Source organism: Lampetra planeri, chromosome 5, assembly GCF_965212315.1.
Source record: "Lampetra planeri chromosome 5, kcLamPlan1.2.h2, whole genome shotgun sequence".
Lineage (NCBI taxonomy): Eukaryota > Metazoa > Chordata > Hyperoartia > Petromyzontiformes > Petromyzontidae > Lampetra > Lampetra planeri.
In genome coordinates this window covers 8,987,794-9,009,680 of record NC_136111.1, presented here as the reverse complement: position 1 = coordinate 9,009,680, position 21,887 = coordinate 8,987,794, and the positions used below count along the sequence as shown (strand labels likewise).

Below are 21,887 nucleotides of genomic sequence, written 5' to 3'. Positions count from 1 at the left end.
AGGCTGCCACTGAGCTACGCGATGGTCAGCAGAAGGCATTATATATACATATATTTAAAACAAAACATGTATTAAATTTCGATTTAAAGCTTTCGTGACTGCAGGGATTCATCTTGGTTCTTTCGGTAAAGTCACGTAGAAGGGAAATAATAAAAATAAAACATAATAAAATAAAATTCTCACGACGTTTCGGCCACAACACAAGCAGCCGTCCTCAGGTGGCAGCGTATTTAAAGCTGGGTGGGAGAAGAGCGCCTTGACAAAGGAGTTTACATATCAACAGAACAATTTAGCATTCAATAAGCTGTGTTAATGTGAGAGAATTAGCATGCAACTGGGAGATTAGCATGTTAATGTGAGGATTTACCATGTAACTGAGAGATTAGCATGATGTTAATGTGAGGAATTTGCATGTAACTGGGAGATTAGCACAATGTTAAAGTCAGAAATTAGCATGTAACTGGGAGATTAGCATGATGTTAATGTGAGGAATTAGCAAGTAACTTGGAGATTACCATGATGTTAATGTGAGGAATTAGCATGCAACTGGGAGATTAGCATGATGTTAATGTGAGGAATTAGCATGTTACTTGGAGATTAGCTTACTGTTAATGTGAGGAATTGGCATGTGACTGGGAGATTAGCATGTTAATGTGAGGAATTAGCATGTGACTGGGAGATTAGCTTACTGTTAATGTGAGGAATTTGCATGTAACTGGGAGATTAGCATGATGTTAATGTGAGGAATTAGCATGCAACTTGGATATTAGCATGTTAATGTGAGGAATTAGCATGTAACTTGGAGATTAGCATGATGTTAATGTGAGGAATTAGCATGTAACTGGGAGATTAGCATGATGTTAAAGTGAGGAATTAGCATGTAACTGGGAGATTAGCATGATGTTAATGTGAGGAATTAGCATGTAACTGTGAGATTAGCATGATGTTAACGTGAGGAATTAGCATGTAACTGGGAGATTAGCATGATGTTAATGTGAGGAATTAGCATGTAACTGGGAGATTAGCATGATGTTAATGTGAGGAATTAGCATGTAACTGGGAGATTAGCATGATGTTAATGTGAGGAATTTGCATGATGTTATGCTTCCAACGTGAGCAGCGCAGGTCAAATGACCGACCCGGGGCACGGCGGCGGCGTGTGGGAGACTCATCCAGCAGTGGACAAGTACCTGCGTGGGTGCCCCAACTTAGAGTCTGGCTCAAAGACCCCCCCCCCTACTACCCCGACATGCAAACCCAACAACCCCCCCCCCCCATCTCTCTCCATCTCTCCGCAATGTGTTTGAACAGCGGCTAAAATTGAACGATTTTTACGTTAAAACAAAAGACGCCACAAAAAAACCCGTGTTTGTTTGTTTGTTACGTCGGCAGCGGCAGCTTCAACGCCGCGCTGACAGAAGGGGACCTCAAATAAACGCGTCGAGTTTTTGTTGATGTTAACATCTTTATAACGCGACACGAAAACACTGAATTCGCCACACGGAACGGGGATGAGGAGGATTACAAAATCGTCGAGCAAAGCCGGCGAGAGCCTCACGGGAAAAAATTAAATTCCCGCTCCCCTAAAAACGTAGAACGACAAATGCAATCAACATCTCAACAGGCGATTACAATGAGTACGGTATGTTACATTCTACAATCATTCTTATTATTTATTCCTCAATGGTTTATTGCAAATTGACAGCGGCCCTCACCGTTACACCGGGAGCGCGGCAGCGGCGACTCGCCCCTCCGTCGACGGGCCCCTGTTCATTGGAGCGGACGCGGTCACGTGAGCCGCTCGCGACCAATGGGGGCTCGCGTCTCGTGGGGGGATTTCGGACCCCCGCCACCCACCCCTGTCCCCCGCCACCCACCCCTGACCCCCCCACCCCTGTCCCCCCCCACCCCTGACCCCCACCCCTGTCCCCCCCACCCACCCCTGCCCCCACCCACCCCTGACCCCCCGCCAGCTGGTGCACCGTGGCGTTTTTTTGGTGGGAAGCGAGGTTTGTGTGAGGCTGGTGAAGTGAGAGTGCACCGACCTCCACCGACCTACACCGGCGTGCACCGAACTACACCGGGGTGCACCGACCTGCCTGTGTTGCACTATGCTCGGTTGCGCTGGGTTTTACAAGAGGTTGCCTCAGGTGAACTAGGATGGGCTGTACTGGGTTGCACTACCTTGCACTAGCATGCACTGGGTTGCACTGGGTTGCACGAGGTTGCACTGGGTTGCACTGGGTTGCACTAGCATGCACTGGGTTGCACTAGCATGCACTGGGTTGCACTAGCATGCACTGGGTTGCACTGGCATGCACTGGGTTGCACTAGTATGCACTAGGGTTGCACTAGCATGCACTGGGTTGCACTAGTATGCACTGGGTTGCACTAGCATGCACTGGGTTGCACTAGTATGCACTGGGTTGCACTAAGATGCACTGCACTGCATCAGTATGCATTCGATTGCACTGAGTTGCACCTAGTTGCACCGAGTCAAAATTCTGTACCCAGGAATACCTCAATCGAGTATCAAGATTCTTTTCAGGAGGTTCATTTATCGGGATGCTTGACCCTTTGCCTTGTACGGAGTGTTTCGCTTCACGTGGGAGGAAACTGGTGCATCCAGAATGAAAGCACAACACTCATGAATCTGCGCTGACGAGCGCACGAATCCACTTGCTGTACTGCCATCTCCTGGTTCAGCTCGCAGGCTCAACGTGCCAGGCGTGATCCACCAAACCCCACCGAGGTGGAGATGGATCTCGGGTGTGCGATACTACTGCTCTGCATTCCCGTGAATGGGAGAGCAGTGTTTAACGAGAACCAGGAATGAGTGTAATAAGACCCTGCGTGCCTTAATCTGTCCCATTTAGCCTCTGGGATTTACATTGAACACTGTGACTACCAAGGGAGCCTTGGTCTGGTTCTAAGAATCCCAGGTTTGTCTTGGTGTGGTTCTAGGAGCCTCAAGCCCTACCCTAATGGCTGCTATACATTTCCACATAAGCCACTCTGTGGAGCTGTCATTTGTGGCCAGGTCTCTTCTGAAGAAGAGCTGTATCGCTGTGGGCCTTACCTGGTCAAATAAATAAAAAATAGTTTAGTTTTATTGATGGACATTATTTGAAGTCTGTGAGGCTCTGCCATTATCATCGAGCCCTAAGAATTCAAAAGGGGCCTTAGTCTGACTTTGATTCTCAGACACGAACCCTGCATCCCTAAGACACCAAAGGGAGCCTTAGCTTTGCCTTCACCGTGGGCATTGACACTGAACCCTCGGAAAGCCTTAGTCTGGGTCTATGAGCATCAGATATTAACTCTGAACCTTTACAATCATAAGGATGCCTTTAGTCTTGTTTTCATACTGTACATTAACTTTTAACTAAAACAATAGTAACGGTGCCTTAATCTAGCTATGTTATCCCCAGGTATTAACATTACTGAACCCCAACAATCCCACTGATGTTGTCCTATGGCTCTATGAGCTTCAGACCTTAACAATCAACCGAAATAATCTTGGAAATGCCTTTATGTGATGCTATGAACCTAGGGATTAATGTTGATCCCTGATGACCCTAAGGGTGCCTTCATTTACGCTTAATATTGGGCAACAACGCTCAACTCAAAATAATAATTTCAACTTGTAACGACCCTGCACAGGATTCTCAGATGCGCGAGGAACCCAAGGACTCGGTCCTCGATATATGATAGTCTTATCGGCCGTTAATAAACTAAACTAAACTATTTAATTTTACCAGGTAAGATCCACTGAACTACGCAGCTCTTTTCGCAAGCGACCTGGCCACAAATGATAGCTCAACGAAGTGGCTGATCATGTGGAAATGTATAGCAGCCAAATACTCTAAATGCGTGTTTCTAAATGTTGAGGGGAAAACCGAAGGACCTGGGAGAACTTGCAAACTCCAAATATACAACAGTCGTCAGGGTTGGGATCAAACCCACGCGAGGTAGTGAACATCTCGCCACCGTTGCCAGAGTATTTACATGGAGGAAACCAGAATGCCCTGAAAAAACTCACACATGAAGGGGGGCAACACGATCCCTTACATTTGCTGCATCACCTTCTCCTGGCAAACCAGGTTATGAGGTTATGACACCTCAATGCCCAAAGGGAGTTACACATTTGTGTCATTCACCAAACCTCACCTTTGGCTCAGAATTTATTGGTAGCTTTCGTCTGACGATGTGCCTCAGTCATGAACAATAAACCTTGAAGATCTTGACACCTGGTTCTGGGTTATTTTCATTCGGGGGGAGGGGGGGGGCTGCTGATTCTCTCAGGGAGTTTATAAATGGCCATATCGAGGCTATTGGGCAACACTTCAAGGTTCAAGGACCGGGTCTTAGGGTCACTGGCCATGGATAGGCCATTGATTCAGCGCCTCGGTGGTAAAAAGTAAAGGCACAGGTCCAGCCCTGCATTTACTTGCTCAAGCCACTGCTGGGTTTTGGGCCTGCACGAGATGACGCTTTAGGGAGTCAATTTGGACTGTATTTGACCTACTCTTCTACGCTGGTCAGACCTTTTGGAAGTGGAGGTACCTACACTTTACCCCAACACACAGGACCTGGCAATCAACTGGTTCACCCGTTTATACTACCTGGTGAACAGAGGAGGCGAGATTCAACTGCGGTACCGGGAGATCGAATCAAACGGACAACCTCTTGATTACAAGTCCAGTGAGCTCAGCATTACATCCCAACAACACCGTGGTGGTGAGAACTTATAAATAGCATCTCCGATCAGCGCGGTTGGTTACATACAGTGCAAAAGAAGTTCAACATACATACGTACAACATAGGCTTTGGATGCAAGAAACACACGACACAACTGGGCATAGTTAAAATATACACATATTTATAAATCAATCAGGAGCAGACCGATTCTTACAACACGAACGCCCCTAAGTTAATATACCGACGACACAGACGCGGTACAACTGTTGACACAAACATGGCCACCAAGGGGAGATGAGCAAGATAATGACAGAAAGACTGAAATGAGAGACTGATGTGGGTGAGAGACAGAAAGATGAGAGATAAGGAAAGGGGGGGACAAAACACATAATAATAAAGTTAATTTCTAAAGCATCTCAATGCCACTAAACCTCAAGACACTGTACAAAAATACTAAGAGAAAAGGTAACTCGGGCAAAGGGGGAAATGACGTGGCAAGCTGGCGAGAGAGAAACGTGACGGTGAGAGATGGATAAAGATTATCAAGGGAGAAATAAAAGAGAGATGAAGACACAAGCGAGAGACGGGTAGAGAGTCGAGGCATAGCTGTCGAGTGTGTAGGCAGTGCAACTGCGACAGGGGCCCAGACACCGGGCTATGAAGAGTGCGGAGGAAAATTGGAAAGGGGAGCCACGGTATTATTTGTACCAGGGCCGATGCCAACTACACTACACCACTGGGAGAGAGAGAGAGCGAGGAGAGAGACGGATTGATAATGGAGAGTCATCATGATGAGAGACACAATAAGGACATGATAAAAGATGAGATGAGTGAAGGGAAATTCATCACACAGTGATAAGTGAACTGAGATGAGAGAGAAATAAGAGAGGCAGGGAGAGAGACAGGAGGTGGAGGCAATGAATGGGGAGAAATAATCAGTAGAGGGTGGCATCTTAGGTGACACTATGCACACTGCCATCCCGCCTTGAGTGTCCAGCTGGCCCATTGTTTCAACGCCGTGGCTCGCAGTTTCTCACAGTGTCTCTCTGTGTGTCCTGCAGTGTGCCGTCATGTTTTAACATATATCTCAGCGTCTCTTCATTGCATTTCCCCATGTATCTCCCCACGTGTCTCCATCTCTCCCAGTGTCTCTCTCCGTGCGTCTCCCCGCATGTTGCTACTCGCTGTAGTCCTGCACGCACAGCGCCCGGATGCGGGGCAGCAGCTCAATGAAGGAGCAGCGCGACTCCGGCTTCTATGGGGTGGGGAAAACGGACAGCACACGCAGGTGAGCACAGCAGTGTGCGCAGGTGAGCACAAGGGTGTACGCAGATCATCACAGGGGTGTACACAGATCAGCACAGGGGTGTACGCAGGCGAGGACAGTTGTACACACACGTGTGGATATTTATGAGTGCATGGGTGTGTGTGGACGAGGGCATAGGTGTGCACCTGTGTGCACGTGGATTTGCATGGCAGTGCATGGGCATGCACATTTGTGCACATGTGCGTTTGTTTTGCAAACCTCTTGCCAGCAGTCCAGCATGATGCTGTAGGCGGTGGGGGGGGACAGCGCCGGCTGGTACAGGCGGCAGCCACGCAGAATCTCATCCACCACCTGCTGGTTTGACCATCCCTCGAAGGGCATGTGTCCCTCCGTGTATACCTCCCACATCAACACGCCTGCACACCAACGTCATAACCATCACCGCCATCACCATCGTCATCATAATCATCACCACTGACATCTCTGCGTGCAGCCATGTGTGCAGCCGTGTGTGCTTTGTGTCCGTACCAAAAGACCACACGTCAGACTTGGTGCTGAAGCGTGTGTACTGGAACACCTCCGGCGGGGACCACTTGACGGGGAACTTGGCGCCCATCGAGCAGGTGTACTGATCATCCAGCACGTACCTGTGCCGGGATGCACACGCACACATGGGGACAGGCACACAAGCACGGACTCCCACAGGAGCGAACACACACACAGACATTCATAGGGGCACGCACGCACGCAGGAGCACACACACACACGAGTACGGACACGGATGGCTGTGTGATGAAATATGATGGGTCGTAGTGAGATGTGATGAGATATGATGAGACTGTGTGATGAGCGATGGGTTGTGGCTACAATGAGTTATGACTCTGGGATTGAAGTGCGATGGATTGTAATGAGATGAGACGACGTGAGATAACACATGTTGAGGTGTAATTGCATGAAGGTGAGACTGATGAAATATCACTGTTAATTGGGTGTGATTGCGTGATGAGGTGTGACTCTTGTGTTATGAGGGAGTGAGTAAGGAGGTGTTGGGTGTGTGAAATGGTATGATATAGCAATGAGGTGTGTTGTGAATGAGGCATGATAGGATTGAGGTATGATGAGGTGTACGAGGAGGTAGGTGTACACGTGTCTCACCTCGTCATTCCAAAATCCGAAACTTTCACAATGTTACCCTCTCCCACCAGACAGTTCCGTGCGGCCTGACACACAAACACACGCCAGGTTATTGTCACCCTGGTCAGCCATGACCAATCCACTGCTGGATAAAGGCCTCTCCCCAAGCTGCCACCCATCCTGATATTAAACAATCCATATTAGCCACTGCACACGAGTAGAGTTCGTCGCTCCATCTCCGCAATGCTTTCTCCTTGGTTGCCACCCCATCGTTATTCTCAGCCACCAGCCATCGTCCCTGAGTGACATGTTCTGCCCAATCTCACTTTTCTTAACAGTTAATATGATGCTCTCAGATCCACAAGTGCCTCATTGTGTCTCTCCGCATCATACTTGGCATTCACCTCTCCATCCTTCTTTGTGCACTCTTCAGTTTTTTTTATTCCACGTATTCTTTGTCAATTTCCACGTAACCGATCCATATCTCCTGACCCGTATGCACTTAAAACAAGAGGGAAAAGTACTGTACCGCACACTAGGAGGTGAGTGGCCAGCACCACGCCTGACCACCTTTGTCTTTCTAGTAGTAATGTTTACACAGTGCACCAGGTACTCATTTGAGGCCGAGTCGACCTAGGGGAGGCCAATGACCAGTTCAGATAATCGTCACTTGTGTTGGCCGTGAGTGGAAATCGAACTCGGGTAGCCGGGTTCGTATCGCAGCACACCAATCGCTCCACTACCGGTCACCACTTTCACAAACACACACACGCAATTCACACACAACAATGTCACCCCACTCAGTGCCAGGCCAGGTGCACTGAGGTCACGTGAAGTTGTGGAAGGCTCATTGACAAGTGGTCACGAGACAGACCCTGGTGCTATGGGTTGACGGAGATGACTGGCAAATGCACCAGCTGTGCCCCCTATTGTGCCAACTTGCTGCAGTTTAACTGCACAGGGGGTCACACACACACATATCATTCTCTTACACACACACAAGCGCAGGGGTCGCACCAGGTCACGGTGCAGGAACATCTTCGCCTCCAGGTAGCTCATTGCTTCGCACACGTCTAAGCAGATCTCGGCCATGAGCTCGGGCACTGTGGAGCCACGCTGAGCCTTCAGGAAAAGTTGCAGCGACCCCCCCGCCATGTACTCCGTCACGATGCACAGCGGCCGCTGCTGCGTGCACACCCCGTACAGCTGCACCAGCCGCGGGTGCGACAACTGCCTGTGGCGCATGCACACGCGCACGAGCAACAGCAAGGGGCGGCGCAACGACCATCAGCTTTGGCGTTGAGACCGTCGACGAGGCTGCCATCCCCCGGTGTGCCAGGGTATGAAGGCAGTACAGCAGCGGGTTAATTTCCACCCACATTTTTTGTTTTGTGAAGCAGCAGCAGCAGCGACGACAGTGGCAACAGCAAGAACCTGAGAGCAGCCGCGACAACAGCGGTAGCGTCATCAGCAGAAGGAGCAGTGATGACAGCATCATCAGCAGCAGTAGTGGCAGCAGTAGCAGCGGCAGACGCAGAAAAAGCAGCGGTAGGGCACTGTTGCCTGCGATTATCGCACAGGGTTGCGTGCAGTTGTGTGAAGTTACATACGGTTGTGTGCTGTTGTTCGTGTGTGGTTGCACGTGGTTTTGTGCGGACAGGCATGTGATCATATGTGCAACGATCTGCGTGCGGTTGCACAAGAGCAATTGCGTATAATTGCGCGTGGCCACGCGTGATTACATATCGTGACACGTGGTTGCTTATGGTTGCGTGTGTGGTTTACTCACATCATGACCTTGGCCTCTTCGATGAAGTCCTCCTCGGACATGGCTCCCTCCTGGATCATCTTGACAGCAACTAACTTTCGTCTTTTCCACTGCCCTAACAATTCATTAGATCCAGCAACGACGAATCAGGATCTATACCGATTCATCAGCATCAATGCGGATGAATCACGCACAGTAATGATGATCAATAGCAATTAATCAGCAATTAGTCAGCAATTAATCAGGATCAACAACCTCCTATTATCACAGCTCGCTACGTATGGCGCGAAATAATTTCAACAAAGTCAGTTCTGCTTTTACGCGGTTTTCATCACGCGAATTTGATAAAACGCGATGAATGCATCAGGGAACACATTTCTTAGAACGCGGATGCGAATTGGATATAACGTGACTGAGTGAACAGAACTCCGTCGTGCGAGTAGGAATAAGCGCTTGTGCGGCTGCCTCGGTCGTAGCATCACCAAGGCGGGATGCTGTTGGATGCTTTTAGATGCTATTGACACGCCTCAGTCTTTGTTCAGCCTGCGTATGCATCTCACGTGTTATCGAGGACTGTCCTTTACCCTATGTTATTCATTCTAACGCGATTTTTCCATAACGCGGTGTTCTTCAGGAACGCAACTATCGCGTTACAGGAGAACAGACTGTACATCTATGACAGGTTTTTTTTTATACAAACAATGATGTTTGTATAATGAATCAGGATCAATCGTGATTAATTAGGATCAGTAACTATTCATCAGTGGCCCGTTGCATAAAACACCTGAAGTGAAAATCTCTTCTAATTGGCACTCGTTTTATTTAGGTGGCACCAAAGGAATTTTGCACGAAACTTAATCACGCAGACCCCAAAATGACAGGCAGACCTCGCTTAACGCTCAAGATGCGTTCCTGGAGAAGTAAGCACGAACCGAATCAGCGCTAAAATAGTTCTTTTATACCACTGGATATATGGGGATGCGTTTCGGACGGTGTTATTTCTTTCATATCAGCAATATACGAGCGCTTCATTAGGGTGATGGAAGTAGCACTAATCTTCATCTTTCATATGGGTGATGTAGATGCAGAGCAACAACTACAATTTAGTATTCAGGTGGTCAAGCCAGACAACCGTGTGAGGAGCAACCGCGTGTATCGCTGTTACGTCTGTGGCCTTATAAAGCGAAGTATAGAATTCCCGACATTTCGGGCAATGGCCCTTCTTCAGCACACATGGAGAGGCCAGAGAGGTAGCGTGGGTCAGCCATCCAAAGACCATCAGGCTCAAACCAGCTTAGCTTAGGAGATCTGACGGGCTCAAACGCATTCCGGATGATTTGGTCAAAGGCTTGCGATTGCACGCAAATGGTGAAAAAGGTCAAAGTGCAGCCTTGCAATTGGTTGCTTCCGCTACTGCTGGCAGGAGGGCCTCTCCACTAGAGGGAGCCGGTGTAGCACACGAAATATAACGAGGTCGGGCACATTCTTCGTGATTTGGTTCCGGGTGAAGATCATGTAACTACCAATTAACCATAGGGCTGACGAATTGTTCTTGATGAAATGACGCAGGGTGCTGTGATGACGAATCCTCATCGATGAATGAGGGAGGGAGAGCAGGGGGTGACCTCACCGAGCCTCACGACCCCGTACTGTCCACTGCCGAGCTCGTGCATGAACGTCAACTCCTGGGGGTCGATCTCCCACTTCTCTACTCGCAGACACAGACACGCCGCGGTCATGCACACACACACACATACTCATGGCCACAACAACAACCGCCATTCGCCACGAAGTGGCGGTGACGTCACCACGGCACTTGTGCCAGGCTATGTGCACGTTAAGGCCACACACATGTGGTCACACACACAGTCACAAAGATGAACAAGCATACAGTGGACACATGTACAGTCACATACATACACTTAAGGTGATGATGCCAATGCTCTTGCAGATTCGACGAAGTGTTGGTGACAACTATGACGGTGGTAGTAATAATGATGGTGGTGGTGGTGATAATGATGACAGTGGTGATGATGGTGATAGTAATGATGTGATCAGTGATGGTGGTGATGTCTCACGGTAGCTGAATCCAACGGTTGTAGGAGCCTCGATACTCTGATGATTCACAGGATGTCTTAACCTCACGACGAGACCTGCACATATGCATGAAGACAAAGATCCCCCTTTAGCCATATAGACTGCTGGGGCACGTGCTATTAGCGAGCACCTACTCAGGCCGGCTCACCACTACCTCATGCACTGTGCTGGCCTGAATAGGTGGTCGCAGCTACACCACCTCTGAAGCCAGCACAGTGCACAAGGTGGTAGTGTAGCCTGTACCATTCTCAGCCGCCTTTGTCTCCCCATTGCTTGGTTCATATATTCACCACTGATGTTGGCATTGAGCGGGAACCGAACTTTGCTTGCTGGGTTCGTAGCGTATTGTGCTAACCACTACACTTTTTCTCCGACAAAAGACAAAAACAAAGATTCCCCATATAACCTGAATAGACTGGTGGGGCAAGTGCTATTATTGAGCACCTATAAGGGCCGGCACAGTACATGAGGGGTGGGTGACCAGCAGCGCCACGTCCGACCGCCTTTGTCTCCCTTGTGGCGACATTTACATACCGCACCAGGTACTCATTTGAGGCGGAGGCACCCTAGGGGAGGCCCAGGACCGGTTCAGATAATCGTCACTGGTGTTGGCCATGAGCGAGAATCAAACACAAGTAGCTGTGTTCAGAGTGCAGCGTGCTAACCAGCGTGCTAACCGCTGCACTACCGCTCCAACAGATATTTACACACACACTTACAATACTTGTGCAAGTCTCTATGTGTCCCGATATGTATCTCCATGTCTTCGTATGTCATAGTGTCCTGCATCCCAATGAATCCCCTTGTGCCCCCGTAGCCCCTAGTTGATGCCATCTTGTCTCTGTGTGCCTCCCATGTTGCTGTGTATCCATGCATGTCCCTGTGACTCCCCGTATGTCCCCGCCATGTCACCGTTTGTGTCTCCGTGTGTTCCTGTGTGTTCCCGTGAGTTCCCCCATGGCCCCGTATGTTCCCTTATATCCCTGTGTCTCTGTGTGTTCCTATGTGTGTGTGTGTCCCAATATGTGCCCGTGTCCTTGTGCTTTCCCCGTGTGTTCACCCGAGTCCCCATGTTCCCATGTGTTCCCCCATACCCGCGGCATTGTGTTGGTGGTACATGATGAGTTCTGGGATGCTGGAGAACACGTGCTTCTCTGCCAGGAAGAACTGACCCTGGACGTTCTCCTTGATGTGGTAATGCTTAATCGTCTCCCTGGAGACACACGGGGATGACAGGAGACAAAGAGGAGACACGGGCTCAACGTGGGGACATGGTGACACCAAGATCCAGGGACAGAGACAAGGGAAAACATGGCGTCACACGGATAGATATGCTGAGATACAGAGAGACGCGGGAACACGGAGGACAGGGAGACTGGGACACGGAGACAAGAGACACAAAAGAACAGGGGGGACACGGAGACAGAAAGACACGGGGACATTGGGACCCATGGACACCGAGACACGTACGTGGGCTTGGTGGTGAACACGGACACGGTGAACTTGCCCGGTTGACTCGAGTCTCTCACCATGTAGCCCCCGTCCTTACCCTGCACAACACCACCGCAGCCACGGCATGGTCACCGACACATGGCATGTGGTTCAAACGACGGTCACAAACGATTCATAAACCATAATCGGATCAGTCCTAGAACCATCGGAAAATGATCGCATTGTCATGTGACGAGGTTGGGATGGTTTGGTGGAATGTGGTTGACCCAGTGCGGTGCTAATAGTGTGAAGCGGTGTGGTGTGACGACGTGTTGTGGGCGTGGTGTGTGCTGTTACCTGTTGTTTTAAAAGCTGTTCAGCGCGGACTCTCGTGACGTCTTTACAAAACCACCTGTTACACACACACACCGTGCACACCTATATAGTACCTGTTGGCTATGTACGGTGCAAAAGAAGTTCAACATACATACGCTACACACCATGAACACCTATAGAATTGATTAGACACACACCACACTGTTATAATACCTGTTACACACATACCACACACACACCTATAATACCTATTCCACACTCACCACACACACCTACAACATGTTAGACACACACCACACACCCCGACAATACTTGTTACACACAGCACACGGGTGTGTGTGTCCTTATCGGTATGTGTCGGTTTGTGTCTTGGTATATCTGAGATGGGCTTATATGGTACAGGAAGACTTGGAGCCGATTGGAGTTGCCGCTGACTGGTATTAGCGGTATCAAGATTGGGCTCTGTGGAGGATGCTCGTGATGGACGCTACTGGGCAGCTGGAAGTAGTCGCCCTTCAACAACAACGGGTGGCAGAGGAGCGATGCTCACAACAACAGATGAACAGCCGGGTGGATAAGATATAGCAAGCTGGTATCGTAGGGGAGCACACGTGATACATCTGCCAATCGTCTCAGTCAGTCAACCCAAAGCACCTGGGTCTGTCTCGTGACTTCCTGCCAGCAGTGAACCATCCGCAATTCACGTGGCCTCCACGTGCACCTAGCCTGGCACAAGTTCCATTGTAATGTCACCGCTACTTAGAAAACGCTGGCTGTTGTTGTATATCTGAGTGTGTATATGTTTTGGTGAGCTTTTTTGTCAGGGTGTGTGGTTGGCAACCTGCGGCTCCTGAGCCGCATGTGGCTCTTTAATGACTACTGCGTGACGTTATTTATGAAGGACCGTATGTATCTTAATCTTATGTTGCACCATATGAAGCCAACCGTGCTAATTGGAGGTGCGGGTGGGAAGGACTGTCTCATATTCACATGCATTGCGGCCCTTGAAATGTTGAATTTCTTTACCGAATTCGAAACATGGCTGTTCTTGTTATTTTGGTTGCTGACCGCTGGGGTAGCGTGTGAAGGAGTATTTTTAAAGGGGCAGCGACTCACTCAGATTCCTGCACGATGTTCCCGATCACGATGCTTACGTAGCTGCTCGGTACGTACCCCTCCTGCCTGCATGCATGCACACACACACAAATGTGCACACAAAGATAAATATCTCCCGTATAGTCTTTATCAGACTGTTGGGGCAAATGCTGTTAGGGAGCACCAATGAAGGCTAGCACGGCACATGAGGTGGGTGGCCATCACCACGCCTGGCCGCCTTCGTCTCCCCAGTGATGATGTTTACACACCGTACCACATAGCTCAATGAAGTGGCTTATCATGTGGAATTTCATAGCAGCCAAATACTATAGGGAATTAAAAAGGAGGACTCGGAGAAAAATCCGCACGACCACAAGGAGGGAGAACACGCAAACTCCAAATATACAGACGTCAGGGTCTGGATCGAACCCACGACCTCCTGCATACCAGGAAAGGTATTTAACATCTCACCACCATGGCAATCTATCAGTCATCTATCAGGGTTAGGGTTTGAGCTGGGGTTAGAGCGAGCATTAAGGTTAGGAGTGAGTTGTTTCTGTTCATCCGCGAGAGCAATACCTGTGTGTTATCTTTCTGTCCCTGTACCCATACTGGTCACACACATGCTATCAGTGTGTATCTCCCCATGTCCACCTATGTCCCCATTATTCCGCTCCGTGTCTCCCTACGAGTCTCCGTGACCCCTGTGTGTTCCCATCCTCATGCTGGTCACAATCGTGCCACCACCTGACATCTCTCGTGCATTTCTGCATCTCCCCGTGTTGCCTCTACACCCATCGTGGCTCCCAGTGTCTCCTCGCATCTCCCTCTTTCTCTCCTTGCCTCCTCCACATCCCACCGTGCCCCCCCCCCCACCCCCCACCCCCCGTATATGCCCCCGTACCCGTGTTCGTTGCGTGCCTTCCACCAGTGGGGATCGTGGTTGTCCACGAGTTCATAGAACGACCCCCGCATAAGCGGGAGGTCGTGCGGCTCCAGCCCTCCAAAGTCAAAAAGCGCCACAAGCTGGTGGGAGGGCTCCTCCACTGCGGGTGGCGGGGGCGGGAGGCGGCGCATGGGGGACGCCCAGCAGACATCCTGTGCCGACAGAGACACGGGGAGACAAGGGAAGATGTGGAGAGACATGGGGAGATTTGGGCAAAATTTTTATCCCCACCACAACCAAAGTTCGTGGATTTTTACACATTTTACCAAAACTACGGTAAGCCCTCGCATAACGCGTGTTGAAACAACGCATCTTCGCTATAACGCGGTTCTTCCACCAGGGAACACTTTTGGCAAGACGCAGAATGCACCCATTGTAACGCGGAACATGCCCGTTATCACGCAGTTTCTCAGTGGTTGACGACAAACTACTTTCTTGAGCTGCGTGGCTGAGCGGTATGATACAGTAAGGCAGTAATTTGTCCCGCCATATTACTGTGTGTGCGTACATCGTATCTCACCAAACATTATCGTTACATTATTTATGGGCATACTGTTTTCGCTTAAAGTGTTTTTCTCTTCACGCGGCACTATACAGGAACGCATCAACAGTGTTAAACGATTACTGTAATCCCAAATCTCGAGTGGAAACATTAGAGGAATGGGAAGAGAGTTTACAAATGACAAAACCGCTACAAGATTTCTACAGTGAACATTCTACTTCATTTGTTCATGAACGAGGTAGCCATTCATTTAAAAACTGGATTGTTCTTATTTGAACACTGCCGTGCATACATCCCCCTCGTGTGTACATTTTATGCATTTACATGGTCGTTTAAAGATATACAGACAGTCCCGTTGGTGAGATCCTCCGGCAGGTGAAGCTCCTCTGGCAGGTGCTGGCTGGGTCATGTAGCTCCCGAATACCCATCCACCTCATGCTCAAGCTGCTTATATTTGGCCGGGGACTAAATGGACGCAGCACGGGCTGGAGAAGAGATGGACCAATGTGGTATAGAAGGATTTGGAGCAAATTGGACTTGCCGCTGTCTGGTATCAACAGTGTCAACATCGGCCCCTGTGGAGGAGGTTTGTGAAGGACGTGACTGGGCAGTTGGGGTCCAGCAGCAACGGAGGGCGTAGAAGCGACAGTCGCGGCATAGAACGGAGTGCCGGGCGGCCAAAACGCAACAAGCTGGCAAAGGGCATAGCACAGGTGGTATATCTGCCAGTCATCTCGGTCAGTCAACCCATGGCACCTAGGTCTGTCCTGTGACCTGCCAGCACCGAGCCTTCTGCAATTCACGTGGCCTTAAAGTACACCTAGCCTGGCACAAGCACTCCGGTGGCATCACTACCACTTAGTGGGGATTAGTGGCTGTTGTTGTTGATGGTCAAATGCATATGTGTAAATGAATGTACGTGTTTTTGTATGTGTACCGGTCCAGTGTTTTGCTCTTCGTCCGGAATTGGTGGCAGGGGTTTCTGGTATATCAAAGATTTGACTGCACAAAGAGAGACAGCAGGAAGGACAAACGTAACATAGTAATTACGACAACCACACAGTAACCACTGCAATCACGACAACCACACCACCACTACCAGCACAACCACACATCATCGCCCACGATCCACTACCACCATACAACCAAACATTGCCCACATGGTGATGTGTACACCACACACCAAAAGAAAGAGACAAATCCCTCATATAGCCTTCAACAAACTGTTGTGGCAAATGCTGTAAGCGAGCGCTAATGAAAGCTGGCACAGCACACGAGGGGGTGGGTGACCAGCATCACGCCTGGCCACCTTTGTCTCCCTCGTAGCGATGTTTACATGCTGCACCAGGTACTCATTTGAGGCCGAGTCGACCTAGGGGAGGCCCAGGACCAGTTCAGATAATTGTCACTGGTGTTGGTGGGCGTGAGCTGGAATCGAACTCGCGTTACTAGGTTCATAGCACAGCACGCCAATCACCGGGCCACCACTCCCCACTATATACATAATCTAACCAGAACCTGCACCATGCACCACCACGCACCGTCAGAGTGGTGTGTGTACACCACGCAGCCGATGGCTTTCTTGTCGGGTTGGCCACAGCAGGGCCACTTTGTGTTGCCCCACAGGCTGGGGTGGAACTTGGACAGCAGGCACTGGTTCTGTCTCGTAACTGCGTGGGAGCAGATGGGGGACAGATACGGTGGCTTTTGTTGAAGAGTTCAAGTTAATGAGACTGGGTCCCATCGTGGGAATGTGGAATTTGCACCACTGGCACAGGTCCAAAAACTAAGGCGAGTGCCACCCAGTGCCCAATATATGCCCCAATGTGACCTTTTGTGTGCTATTGTATCTCGCATGTGTTCCTGTGTCTTCTCCTACTCCCATTATCCTGCTATACCTCCCAGTGTCTCCCTGTACCTATATTCCACTCATCATGCCTCCACGTGTCTCCCCACTTCACCAAACAACTCCCCTTGGTGGTACCCTGCGTATCCCCAAATGTCCATGTTAGTCTCATGCCTCCATGTCTCGCTATGTTTTTTTAAAATGTATGTATGAATGTTGAACTTCTTTTCCACTGTATGAAACCAACAGTGCTCATCGAAGGTGCAGGATATCAACTCTCCATGCCTCCTTCTGTCTTCCCATTTCTCCGATCAACTCCCCATTGCTCCATGTGGTTCCATGCGTCTCCCCGTACCGTCCCGAGCCCCCACCACAGCCCCCACCAGTATTTCCCTGTGCCCCCCTCACCATCCTTGAGCGTGTTGACCCACTTGTTCCGCACCGACTCCTGAAGAGTGAAGATGTAGAGAGTCGCCTCCTCGTGCACGACCTGCGCCAGGAGTCACAGAAGTAGGACATGGTACACGTGTGTGCGTGTGTATGTGTCTGGGGAGCACTACGAACCCATCGACCCGAGTTCGATTCCCGCTCACAGCCAACACCACTGACGATTATCTGAAACGCTCCTGAGTACCTAGTCTGGCGTGCAAACATCGCTACTAGGGAGACAAAGGCGGCCGGGCGTGGTGCTAGACACCAACCCACTCGTGTTTCATGCCATGTGCCATGCAAGCCTTCATAGGTGCTTGCTAACAGCACTTTCCCCAATAGTCTGTTAAGGCTATACGGGGATCTTTGTCTTTGTGCTGCATGCGGTACACGTGTGTGCACTGCACACAGTACACCTGCATGTGTGTGCTGCACATGGTACATGTGTGTGTGTGCTGCACATGGTACACGTGTGTGTGTGGAAGGGTTACCTGGAAGGGGTACCAGCCATTCCCGGGTGTGCCCCCCTCGGAGCACGTGGTGATGCTCGCTACGCACTGCACCTTATTCAACTCCACCACACCTTTCCGTGAGCCCAGTCTCTGTGCGCACACCACACCAATGCACCACATCACTCACCACACCAACACATGCTACAGCACTCGGCAAACCAAACACACGCCCAATCATCCACCATGACACACCAGACGACTCATCACATCACTAACCACACCACTCGCCAGAATACTCACCACACCACATCAATAACTACCCCACACCACATAATATATCACAACCTAATACATCACCGACTAACACACACCTCAATCACCACAGCACCCCATCCTACGCTTACGAACCACACCACACTATATCATCTATCCCAACAAGCCACATCACCCCACAATACATCAACCACACCACATTACAGATAACATTATGTCGAATACTACATGAACAACAAATACCATATTCTACCAAATAGCAGTGACAGGCTAGGGACACTGACAGGAAGTCACAGGCCAAGCTCAAACTGCCCAGTCGCATCCTTTATGAGCCTGTTCCACAGAGACCGATCTTGACATTGCTGGTACTAATCATTGGCAGGTCCACTCACCTCCAAATTCTCCTGTGCCAAAGCCTATGTCTTCTCGAGCCTGTGCTGTGCCCGTTTAGCCCCCCTATCACTACTTGGGTATGTGGTGGCTGGCCATGTGGGATACACGACCCAGCCAATGCAGCCTTGTCTGGCGGAGGAACTCACGGGTGGTACTGTGTCCATATCGTTCAATGATCTGTGAGGTCCTCACAATGATCTGTGCGCTCCTTATACGCAGGGTGACTCGTAGAAAGGCCAGCCTGTATGTTTAAAGTGGGGGCAGGTGTTCCTGAAAAGACTGCCCATGTTTTGCAAGCATACAGAAGGGAGGGCATAACTATGGATGAGAAGATCTGGAGCTTCTTGTGGAGCAAGAGGTGAGGGCGCTTCTTGACAACGTTGAGCAGGCGATGAAACGATAAAGCCGCTCGACTGATCCAGGGCAACAACTCTGCTGCCAAACCCGTCTCAGACATCTGCGCATGTGCATTGCCCTATGAATCAAAGTGTTTATCTGCAGCACGAAATACCTACATGGAGGTGTATCTGCCTGTCCATCTGGCACCGTGAATACCTGCATGCTCACGTGCCTGCATGCCTTGTCGCACGACTACCACCCACCCCCCCACCGAGTGTCAAGGTTCTACGGTCTGCATGCACATTCTTTAGTGAGCGAAGACGATAACAGCCCTTGATCCCAGGTGGACAATGCATCCTCCCACACAAATTTGAGATGTGTGTGAAAATTCCCCTCCCCAACCTTACTTTGCTTAAATCCACGAAGAAAAAGACAAAGATCCCCCCTGTATTGTATTTAACAGACTGTCGGGACAAGTGCTGTTAGCGAGTACCTATAGGTTGGAACGGCACATGAGGGAGTGAGTGGCTAGCACCATAGCCGGCCACCTTTGTCTCCCAGTACTGATGTTTTATACACTCCACACCAGGGACTTATTTAAGGCCGAGTCGACCTCGTGGAAGCAGAGCAACAGTTTAGATATTCGCCACTGATACTGGTCGCAATTGGGAATCGATCTTGGATTGCCGGGTTTGTAGCACGGTGCCCTAACCACGACGCTACCGCTCTCCGCACATCACACACACCCACCGAGCCATTGCGATGGGTGCGAGTGAGCTTGTTTGTTGCGCGTGTGAGTTGGAAGTGGTGGCATAGTGCAGTAGTTAGCGCAGTGTGCGCTACAAAACCCGGTGAACTAAGTTTGATTTGCAGATACTCTAACATCATTGGAAACTATCTGAACAGGTCATGGGCCTCGCCTGGGTCGAATCAGCAACAAAAAAATTGTACCTGGTGTAGTGTGTGTAACAAAAAAATCAGCACTGGGGAAACAAACGCGGCCGAGCGCAGTGCTGACCACACAACCCCGATGTGTACCACGCAGGCCTTTATCGGTGATCACGAGCAGAAATCGCCCCAACAGTAATCTAACGCTACATGGGGGATAATTGTCTTTGTTACATGTAAGTTTCTTAGTGTGGAAAGTGTTCGTGCTGTTGAGCGAGTGTCAGTGTTAAAAGTGTTTTTGAGTGCTGGAGTGTTGTTGCATTTTATTCCGTGTGTTTTTTATTCCACGCACGTGTTGGTGAGTTTTGAGGCGGTGGTTGTTGGTAAGTGGTGGCAATCTTTTTCAAGTGTCAGTGAGTGCTGGCGAGTGGTGGCGGGTGCTGGGGTGAGCGAGGCGCGGAGCGGCACCTCCAGCGTGCCCTCGTAGTAGGAGATCCGATCGCTGGTGAGAATGAACACGCGCTCCTTGAAGTTGCAGGGACTCGTGATTTTCCGCTGCTGGGACCTCTTCATGAGCAGATCCTGCAGCAACACCTCCCTACTCATGCTGCCAGGAGAAACGGGGACCATGGGAAACACCGGACATGAGACGCAGGGCGCGAAGGACACGGAAAACACACGTGACAAGGAGATGTACGGGAGATGCAGAGAACGTGGGAGATCTGCAGGGATACGGGACAGGGGATACAGGGGACGTTGGGACACGAGACACCCAACACACGGGACATGGGGCCGCGCAGGACACGCACACGCAGACACTCGGGTCACAAGCGCACATAGACGGAACACACGGGGAGCAATGGGGCACTCGGGGGACACACGTGTGCACACAACATGGGATACGGGCACACACAGAGACGGGCATGGAGTGACACGAGGAAAGGGGCCATCCATTTAGTAGGTACGCAAAATCTGTCAAAACTTGACCCCTCCCCCCTCCCTGTACGCACGCGGACTTTTTACACCCCCCGCCCCTACCTGCGTACGTACGCCTGACGCACCCCCCGAATCCTATAGAACGGGCGATATTTAACCCAAGCAGAAACAATCAAGGATTAATAACATTAACGTGTTTAAGCAAACAGATAGTCCACCGCCGGACTATCAAACTCATTTGAAGGCCAATGAAGACAAATTATTATCGAGGCTTCACCCCCCTCCCTCGTTTCCTATGCGTACATTGTCAGTAGACCCCCCCCATACGCAAGCGTACGCATTTGGGTTAACCCCCTCCCCCTGCATGCGTACGTACTAAATGGATGTCCCCAAGAGGGACCAAGCAACAGGGAGATCCAGGGAAAGAGGACATATGAAAGTGACACAGGCCACATAAGGGGCACATATAAGAACCTGAAAGTGTGCATTGCGTGTAATTTCAGCTACCGCTGTATAGGTGTACATGTTCAACCCCAAGTCAAGACGCGCAGTTTCAATGACAAGTGGTGTCGACTCAGCCTTACATAAGTATATAGTGTTGTATGTCAACATCAGTACAAGGAAGACAAAGGTGATTGGTTGTGGTTCTGGCCACGCCAAAACCTACTGTACTCAGCCAGACTTGATAGGTGCTCACTAACAGCACTTGTCCATATGACCAATAAGGCTAAATGGGACATTTATGTCTTTGTGTATAAGTGACTGTGTGGTGTGTAATTAAGGTGTGTGTGAACTAGGGCTGAACGATTAATCGATTTCCAATCGAAATCGCAATTTGAAACAATGCGATTAGCAAATCGCAAAGGCTGCGATTTTTTTGCGATTTGAAAAGTCCGATAACTTTCTGATTGGAATTATTTTATTTTTAATTATTACTTTATTTATTTAACTTAATCATTGTTCTATGTTTGATTGTTCTATTTCAATTAAAACATTTTAATAAATACATGTTGGAAGAAATTCATATATTTCAAGTTCTCATCCTTGCATTGTA

General features: G+C 49.8%; 2 protein-coding genes across 2 annotated transcripts in view; both read right to left on the bottom strand.

Annotated features, from left to right (window-relative positions):
- Positions 1-1,793, bottom strand: part of LOC144718806 (cytoplasmic FMR1-interacting protein 2) — a 34,271-nt gene extending 32,478 nt beyond the window's left edge. Inside the window, exon 1 of the mRNA XM_078594354.1 lies at positions 1,716-1,793. The gene's annotated coding sequence lies outside the window, so the exon portion shown is untranslated. The remainder of the gene's footprint in view (positions 1-1,715) is intronic.
- Positions 1,794-4,860: 3,067 nt separating this feature from the next.
- The window catches only part of LOC144718805 (tyrosine-protein kinase Tec-like), a 38,918-nt gene continuing 21,891 nt past the window's right edge, over positions 4,861-21,887 (bottom strand). The window contains exons 2-19 of the mRNA XM_078594353.1: positions 20,366-20,504; positions 18,044-18,154; positions 17,532-17,613; positions 16,819-16,947; positions 16,215-16,279; positions 14,734-14,927; positions 13,851-13,916; positions 12,756-12,810; positions 12,438-12,517; positions 12,062-12,180; positions 10,949-11,023; positions 10,501-10,578; positions 8,892-8,985; positions 8,120-8,336; positions 7,124-7,188; positions 6,497-6,615; positions 6,227-6,384; positions 4,861-5,956 (exon numbers count right to left, since the gene is read on the bottom strand). Of these exons, the coding sequence (XP_078450479.1) occupies positions 5,879-5,956; positions 6,227-6,384; positions 6,497-6,615; positions 7,124-7,188; positions 8,120-8,336; positions 8,892-8,985; positions 10,501-10,578; positions 10,949-11,023; positions 12,062-12,180; positions 12,438-12,517; positions 12,756-12,810; positions 13,851-13,916; positions 14,734-14,927; positions 16,215-16,279; positions 16,819-16,947; positions 17,532-17,613; positions 18,044-18,154; positions 20,366-20,504 (1,924 nt within the window). The 3' untranslated portion in view covers positions 4,861-5,878. The remainder of the gene's footprint in view (positions 5,957-6,226; positions 6,385-6,496; positions 6,616-7,123; positions 7,189-8,119; positions 8,337-8,891; positions 8,986-10,500; positions 10,579-10,948; positions 11,024-12,061; positions 12,181-12,437; positions 12,518-12,755; positions 12,811-13,850; positions 13,917-14,733; positions 14,928-16,214; positions 16,280-16,818; positions 16,948-17,531; positions 17,614-18,043; positions 18,155-20,365; positions 20,505-21,887) is intronic.